The sequence below is a fragment of the Scyliorhinus canicula genome, chromosome 6 (assembly GCF_902713615.1).
Source record: "Scyliorhinus canicula chromosome 6, sScyCan1.1, whole genome shotgun sequence".
Lineage (NCBI taxonomy): Eukaryota > Metazoa > Chordata > Chondrichthyes > Carcharhiniformes > Scyliorhinidae > Scyliorhinus > Scyliorhinus canicula.
Genome location: NC_052151.1, coordinates 175,082,664 through 175,091,369, shown reverse-complemented (window position 1 = coordinate 175,091,369; position 8,706 = coordinate 175,082,664). Strand labels below are relative to the sequence as shown.

At 45.4% G+C, this 8,706-nt stretch overlaps 1 protein-coding gene across 1 annotated transcript; it reads left to right on the top strand.

Moving 5' to 3' along the window:
• Positions 1–506: 506 nt before the first annotated feature.
• Positions 507–8,054, top strand: LOC119967955 (probable G-protein coupled receptor 139). The gene is made up of 2 exons (XM_038801054.1): positions 507–616; positions 7,330–8,054. The coding sequence occupies exons 1-2, from the start codon at positions 547–549 to the stop codon at positions 8,052–8,054; spliced, it is 795 nt and encodes a 264-aa protein (XP_038656982.1). The 5' UTR covers positions 507–546.
• The last annotated feature ends 652 nt before the right edge of the window (positions 8,055–8,706 follow it).

Here is an 8,706-nt window from a genome sequence, read left to right as displayed (position 1 = left end):
CCCATTTTTATTGTTACTGGGGGTCTGCAGTGTGTTGTCTCGAGCTATCAGACAGGATTAGGCAGGGTGGATGAAGAAAGGATCTTCCTGATGGCGGTGGAGTCCAGAACAAGGGGCACAGTCTCAGGGTGTGGGGAAACCACTTCGGACTGAGGTGAGGAGAAATTTCTTCACCCAGAGAGTGGTGAGTGTGCTGAACCTGTGAAATTGTCTACCTCAGATGTAGAGGAGTTGTTTATCGGTACAGGCTTGATCGCTCTGTTCTGTATGATTCTATGATTCAATCTATTTTTTTCATTTTAGGTGTTTTTCTTAAACTGCACAAGTACAAGTTCAAATATATTTGTTCTGAAATATCAGAAATCAGAAAAACAATTTAATTGATTCTATTTGTTCAGTGACTGTCGCTAATGCTACTAATGATGTAATGTGACTGACTCCCCGGATGATTGATGTGTGGTAAATATAAAGGTCCCTTCCTGTACCTCTGCTGTGTAGGAGTCAAAGACGTTCAGCTTGGACAGAATTCATCCACTGTCACAGAAAATGGGGCAGCTGACTATTCTGCTGATAAAGGAGATTTACTACCCGATTCTCGCAGTTGTTGGTGTTCCCGGTGAGTTTTTATAATCTGTTTGTTGATAATCTATATTAATGCACTCTTTGTCCTTCATGCCTGTTCGATGAAGTGTAGTGTTTCCTGGATCACAGTGTCACAGAATCAATTGTTGCCAGAACATTTACCCACAATTCCAATGTTCTTGTAATCGGACAAGTTCACTGAATTCTTAACGTTTGCACACTCAGATTTGAACGACCTTCTACACCATCTTGTCATCTCATGCAGACTTAGGACTGCAGCATTTATCAAAATGTGTGGGCAGTTTCCCAGAAAATGGGTCTAATACTAATTGTGTCTCACTCGGCTCTGTGTTGTGAATTACCTGTGTTATTAATTTACCTGCAACAGCGTAAAATGCTCTCAATCTGCATCTTCATATATTTTATATTAGGTACACAACAAGGTGAGATGGGAGCAGGAGTGGATCATACAACCCATTGAGCTTGCTCTAACTTTCAGAACGATCATGGCTGATTTTGTCCTTCCACTCCATTGTCCTGCTCACCCCTATTTCACTTAATTCTCTTGGAGACCAATATCCGTCCATCCCAGCCTTAAATCTATTCAATCTTTGAAAATCCACAATCTTCTGGGCAGGAGAATTCCAAAGATTCACAATCCTTTGAGTAAAGAAATTCCTCCTCCTCTGAGTGTCAAATGATTGGTCCCATGACCGTGGTCATGTATTTTAGATTCTACAGCCAGTCTAACCTACCTCTTCACATCTACTCTGTTAAGAACCATAAATATTTAAATACGGGTCACCTCTCAGTCTTCAGAACTCCAGAGACACCTAATTTATTTTGCCTCTCATCATAGGAAACCCTCTGACTCAGGGAGGAATTCAGTGAAATTTCACTGCGCTGCATGCAGTGTGAGCACAGACTCCCTTAAACAGGGAGACTAAAATAGCACACAGTATTCCAGGTGTGGTCTCATCAAGGCCCTGTACAATTGTCACAAGGCTTTTGTATTCTTGTACGAAAAACCCCTTGCAATAAAGGCCAACATACTATTTGCCTTCCTAATTACTTGCTGTACCTCCATGCTAACTTTCTCAGCAGAATTCTCCATTGGTGGGATTTTCTGGTCTGCCAGCAGTGCACCCACACCCAAGGGCAGTCACTTTACTCTCTGCCTCTTTGTCTCTGTCATTAATAATCATCCTGGATGATCTTGGGCTCCAACTCCAATTTCCCACCCACTCCCATATCCCTTGTAAAAGCTGAGGCCACAGCACTGATCTTTGAGTCATTCTACTAGTCACAGCCTGCCAAATTGAAAATGCCCCCTTTATGCTGACTTTTTCCATGATCGCTCAGTGGTGAGCACTGTTGCTTCACAGTGCCAGGGTCCCAGGTTCGATTCCCGGATTGGATCACTGTTCGTGCGGAGTCCCTGAATACTGTGTGTAGCTGTCTCTGCAGCTACCTCTTTTAGAACCTAGGATATAGACCGAGGTATAAACCATCAGGTCATGAGGGTTTGTCAGATTTTATTCCCTTAATTTTCTCCAATACTGTTTCTCTGTTGATATTAGTTACCTTAATTTCCTTATTATTTTAAACCCCTAGGTTGCCGTTTATATCTGGTGTGAAACTTGTTCCTTCTACTGTGAAATCAGACACAAAATACTTGTTCAAGATCTTTCCTATTTCCTCCTTCTCAATAATAATTTCTCCTGTTTCTGCTTCAACGGACCAGTGTTCACTTTTACTGCAATCTCCCTTTTTATGTCCTCGTAAAAACTCTTCTAATCTGATTTTAGATGACTGGCTAATTTACCCAAGTATTCTGTTTCTTTCCCTATCTATAAGTATTTTGCTGATCCTTTGCTGGTTTCTAAAACATTCTTGATGTTTAGTGTTGATACTATTCATTGGAGAATTAGAAGCCTCTTCTTTTAATCAATTATTATCCTGAGTAAGTCATGGACAGATATTTCTTGCTGAATTTTAGTTTTTCAATGGAATGTATTTTTGTTGAAAATATTCGTATTGAATTTTTAATATTTTATATAAATCGAAACAAAACATCAGTAACATGTGTATCAATGCCCAAAAGTGACAAATTCCTATAGCAACAACAATAACAACCCCCTCACTAAAGAGAACGGAGAACCCCGCCCCCACCACTCAGAGCTAAAAGTGACCAGATCCTAAAAGTGCAATATGAACGGCCATCATTTATGATTGAACCCATTGATCGACCCCCTCACAGTGAACTTGACCTTCAAAAACTCCATCAAATCACCCGGCCACGATGTGCTATTGGGTGGTGTTGCCTGCCTCCAACTCAGCAGAATCCGCTGCTGAGCCAACAATGAGGCGATTGCCAAAGTATCAGCCCCTGCCCCTGCCCTTAATTCTTGCTGGTTCACACCCCAAATATGCCTACTAATGGACAGGGCTCCAGATCCACGTTCAAGGTTGACGATATGTTTTTAAAAAGACCCAAATACCCACCAACTTGGGTCAGGACCAGAACATGTATGTATGGTTCGCAAACCCTCTCGAGCATCGCTCACACCTATCCTCAACAGCCTCAGAAAATCAACTCATTCTGGCCCTGGTGAGATGTGCCCTGAACACCACCTTGAGCTGCATCAAACCTAACCTCGCACAAGATGACGAAGCGTTCACCCTACGGAGGGATTACTCCACAGCTCCTCCTCCAAAATGGGTAACAGCTCCTCCTCCCACCTGGCCTTCACCTCCTCAACCAACACCTGCCCTTCCCCTATGATCCATCCATATATTCTGGACGTGCTTCCCTCCTCTGGATCCACACAGGAGAGTTACCTTTCCAGCGCCTCCGGAAATGTCGGAAAAGCCCGCCGAACCCAATCCCGCTCCTGAAAATACCTGAACGTATCCTCCCCACCAAGTCCTGCTTTCTCCTTCAGCTCCTCACAGCCAGCGAACCGACCCTCCAAATACAAGTCCTTCACCCTCTCCAACCCCTTGCCTTTCCACCTCCCAAGCCTGGTAATCCAATTGTGCCGGTACAAACAGCTGGTTTTTACTGATTGGAGCCCACCTTGATACTATCTACAGGTTAAAATGCTGGCGGAGTTGTTGACATATCTTTCACGTGGAGATGACCACTGAATGCAAAGAATATTTCGCTGGGGCAAACACCAGAGATGTCGTCACCTGCACCTCCAAGCACGACCCCTTGCATGACCCCGACTCTATCTGCACCCAAATTACTTCCTGATCCCAAACCAATCCAGCCCAATAATAAAACATCAAGCTGGCCAGTGCTAAATCCCCCATCCCCCACCTGCCCCTCCCTCTGCAAGACCCCATGTGAATCCGAGGAGTTCCACCCGCCCATATTAATCCCATTATGAGCCATTCCAACTCCCAAAAAAATGTTTAGGGCAGAAAGACTGGGAGGCATTGAAACAAAAACACAAATCTTGTCAAGATATCCACCTTTAAAGCTTGTACCCAGCCCGCCAGTGACAATGGGAGGCTGTCCAACCTCTGTAAATCCACCCTGACACTACTGGCCAGGCTAGTGAAATTCAATTAGTGAAGCTGTGCCCACTCCCGTACCTCCTGGGCCCCCCAGGGAGCGGAAACCATTCCCAGCAACACAAAACGGCAGCCGCTTCAACCCAGCTCATCCCCTCGGGGGCCTAACCACAAAATACTCACTCTTCCCAAAGTTTAGTTTATGCCCCGAAAAGGATCATGGTGTTTGTTCACACACCAGCAGGCGGAGCCTCATATAGCAGCCACACCCACAAAACACAACCAGGACCGATCCCAAACTATCCAGAACCGCAAACAAGTAGCTCCATTCAACCCTATCGAATGCTTTTTCTGCATCCAACAATACAGTTATCTCCGGCTCCAGTCTCACTGCTGACATGGCAACCACATTGAGCCACAGCCTCACATTGGCTGCCAGCTTCCTGCCCTTCAACACTTCTGCCTGGTCTTCCCCCTCGACCTCTGGGAGTCAGGACTATAACTTTAACGCTAAAACTTTAGCCAAAAGTTTCACATCCACATTGAGCAGAGAAATTGCTGGTCTGACCTCCATTGTGTGGGGTCCTTATCCTTCTTAAGAAGGCAGGAAATGGACACTTCCCCCAATGTGGCCAGGAGGGGACCCCGTGTCAATGACTCATTGAACATCCCCAGCACCAATCGGGCCATTTGATTTGTGAACTTCTTATAGAATTCTACTGTGAACCTATCTAGCCCTGGTGTCTTTCCCATCTACCTCTTCCCAAGGCTGTGTGAACCTCCTCTAACCCCAAAGGTGCCTCCAACTCCCTTCACAGTTCCTCTCCCACCTCGGGGACTCCAAACCCTCGAAGAACTCTGCCATTCCCTTTCCATCTTCACAGGCCACTCCCACCCCCTGCCAAGCCTTGCATGTTCCAGATGATCAACGTTGTCGGACGTCTCTCACCTCCCTCCCCTCAAGTCAGCCTTTGGCACCATGATTCTATGTTCGTACCCAAATTCCTGTATCCCCGGTCCACCCAAGATGGCCACCAGCTCCATCCCCAGAGTGAGACAAAGCAAATCCCTGGTCACTGTTAGTTCTCTCCAGCCCCGGAACACCCCCCCCCCCCCCCCCCACCTCCCACACCTCCCACCCGGCCAGCCCCCCAGACCGTCTGCCGCCACAACACCCCTATTCACCCACACACAAATGAAAAACAAGGCCCATTCTGCCCCACCCCACCTGACCCATCAGGGCGCAGCCTCTCCTTCCACTCCACTCCCATCCGCTCGCCACCCCATTCCCTGTTGCCAGCGCATTGGCCCCAGCAGGGTCCCCCTCAAATATCTTCTCAAGAACAACTACCACCCCATCCCTCCTGGCTCACACTTGCCTTCAACGCGCCCAACACCCCACTACATTAATAGGCCTCTTTCCACTCTACGCCAAACTCAACAATCCCCCTATTTTTTATTGTTATTTCCCCCAGCCCCAGCAGAGCCAAAGATAAATAACACACAAAGGCATAAGTAGATTACGCAACCCCACCCCCCTTCATATTGCCCCAAACAGTCCTCTTCACACTGGCTGCAAATTATTCTCTCTGGTGAAGGCCTCTGCCTGTTCCGGCCTGTCAAAACAATAATTTTTTGTGTCCATGGTGACCTGCAGCCTTGCTGGGTACAGCACCCCAAGCTGCACGTCCTTACTGTAAAACACCACCTTCGCCCTGATAAATGGCTGAACATCTCTTCGCCAGCTCAGTCCCAATTTCCTGATATAGCTGCACCATGTAACCATCACAGTCAACAACCACTCCAAGACTCACTCCTTCCATTGACAACTTTGGAAGTGGAGAATCACCGCCCGCGGTGGCTCATTTGGCCTTGGCTTTTACCTGAGCGTCTGATGAACTCTCTCCAACACCTGAGGGGCAAACACCTCCTCTCCTTCGACCAGCCGAGAAAATGCCTTTGAAAAATACTGGTTCAGTTTCTAACCCTCCATAGCCTTCTGCAGCCCCACTACCCTGGGGTTTAACTGCCTTGACCTGTTCTCCAGATCCTGCACTTTCAGCCATAGAAATTTGTTGCCCTCCACCACCCTCCATCAGCCACTCTGCTCCAATGAGGCAAGCCGATTCTCGTGCTGTGACAAGGCTTCTTCCATTCCTCTCAACATCTCGCCCAGCGCTTTTACACATTCAAGGTATTCACTGTTCACAAATTGGGCACAAAGTCTCCTCAACAGTGACTTTAATGGATTCCTATATCTCCTTCCCTGCCGCTCGAACTGCCCACCCATCTGTTCACCAAATTACTCCAGTTCCTGCGGCAATGCCACTGCCAATGTGTCTAGTTTAATGGACGCCTGGTCCATCTTCCCTCCTTCAAATTCTTTCGATGAGTTACTCTCGAACTGAGCTTCTTTCACAGATGATTTCAACATGCCTCCACAGGGAAACAATTCTCTCAACCCACCGAGGGTGTTTGAGCTTCAAAACTCCCTTGAAGAGCAGGCTAAAAGTCCCAGGAATATATATTTTGTGAACATTTTGAGTTTTAAAAAAAAAATATTTCCCAGTGTTTATTTGGTTTGTGTCCTTCCTGCTCTTTATTCTTCATTCTCTGCCTATTTCCTTGCTTTTCCTTTACTTTTATTTTTGCCGCAGGAAGTCTTTCAACACCAGGCTAAGGTCCAACAGGATTGTTTCAAATCACTAGCTTTCGGAGCACTGCTCCTTCCTCACGTGAATTTATTTTTCCCGTAACACTTATGATATATGGATGATTTATGGACATTTGTCTTTAAGGCAACATGCCATTTTACATCAAGCGGAAGAAAAGGATGGCCTGTGCCGTTAATACAAACAGTAGGATTCAGAAGGTTGTGCTACTTCAGAATAGTTATTGGAGATTGGATGGCCTCAGTGATGACTCGGTTGATTGATGTGTCTGGTGGTCAATGAATTGGCTGTAAAGGCTGTGCTCTGCCCAGTAACAGACGGTGATTGGATATTATTCCTCTGGATTGTTTTTCAGCACCATGAGATTCTATTTTAGTTTCACTTCTGGAGTTTTTATGAGAGTTATTGCTTAACTCACTTGTGTTGTGACTCTGTGGCACGTGGGGCTGGAATTGGAGCTGGAATTGACTGTGCACTTTCCCAGGGTGGCGTAACAATTTATTTCCATTGCTTTTAGATAGTGGCACTCAAGTTTTTCTTCTCTCTCTTACAGCAAACGTAATGACGATTGTGACACTCACTCGAGGAAACTGCGGCCTTTCCAAATGTATCTCCATCTATATGGTGGCCATGGCAACAGGGGATCTACTAGTTATGATCATCAATATAATGATGTATCATATTTTCAGTTATCATTTTCCACATTCCTTCCTGTCTCACACTCCCGTGTGTAAGTTCATTCTATACCTGACTGCTGTCAGCCTCGATTTGGCTGTTTGGTTCATTGTTTCCTTCACATTTGACCGTTTTATAATTATCTGCTGCCAGATGTTTAAAACAAAATACTGCACCGAGAGAACTGCGGCTCTGGTCATAACAATGTTGTCTATCCTGATCATTATAAAGAACATCCCCGTATTATTTGCCTATGAACCTGAACAGATGATTAACAAGTTGTTTTGGGGCTGCCGGGCAAATCTGGCAGTTGTTTCCTCACCTTTTGGTACAGTGTACAAATGGTTTTACAGCATCTGGCGTGTCTGGCTCCCATTTACTTTAATTGTCCTGTTTAATTCTTTGACAGTTGGACGTGTTTTAGTGGCCAGCAGAGCTCGTAGGAGACTCCGGGGTCACAGTAGTGAGAATCAGAGTGATTCCGAGATGGAGAATCGAAGGAAATCCATTATTTTACTCTTCACTATCTCGGGCAGTTTTATACTGTTGTGGCTGACAGCCCAATGTGAGTTTTGTAACGACAAGATTGATGAGCATAAATAACTATCGAGGTGACCGCGCAGCGCCTGCATATATCGCCATTGAAACTGGAGCTATGACAAAACTTTTGAATTCCTGCATAAACACATTTATTTATGCAGCCACCCAGAGGAAATTCAGGGAAGAATTGAAGAAGGTGTTGAAATATCCCTGGACACTGATTGAAGGATTGTTTAAAAATGAATCCAAACCAATCTAGAATTCACTTTGGAACATTAGAATGAGTTTCAGTTCCTGTTTTTCATCAGGCTGATCTTCTATCCTTTGGAAATTGATGTTGGTTTTTCACAATATTCATAGGTAGAGAGTCAAATTTCTCTTTCTTTAGCAGGCACAACACCAAAGATTGCTCGTCCAGCCACAGTAACTCCATTTATTTATTTTTATGGTAAGAAGTTTCAATACTTCATTTATCTTGATACAGAAGGTTTTGAAGCTCAGACACTCCTCCAAGAATTGTGTCTGATGTCAGTGAGCATCACAAGTCCTGGTGTGACCAGCTCCCTCCCTACAGGTCCCCCGCAGGCTCTTTCACATTACTCCAGACCAAAGAGAGGGATCTTGAGTTAAAGAGAATCACAACTTATGAAGATACCAATTCGGAGCAGGAGTGAACAACTATATCTACATCATCCATTTCCGTTGTCAACATGGA

Bases quoted from the DNA above. Each gene is read 5' to 3' on its own strand.
- LOC119967955 (XM_038801054.1), top strand. From the start codon at position 547: ATGGGGCAGCTGACTATTCTGCTGATAAAGGAGATTTACTACCCGATT. The intron at 617-7,329 runs GTGAGTTTTTAT...TCTCTCTTACAG, and splicing joins CGCAGTTGTTGGTGTTCCCG to CAAACGTAATGACGATTGTG.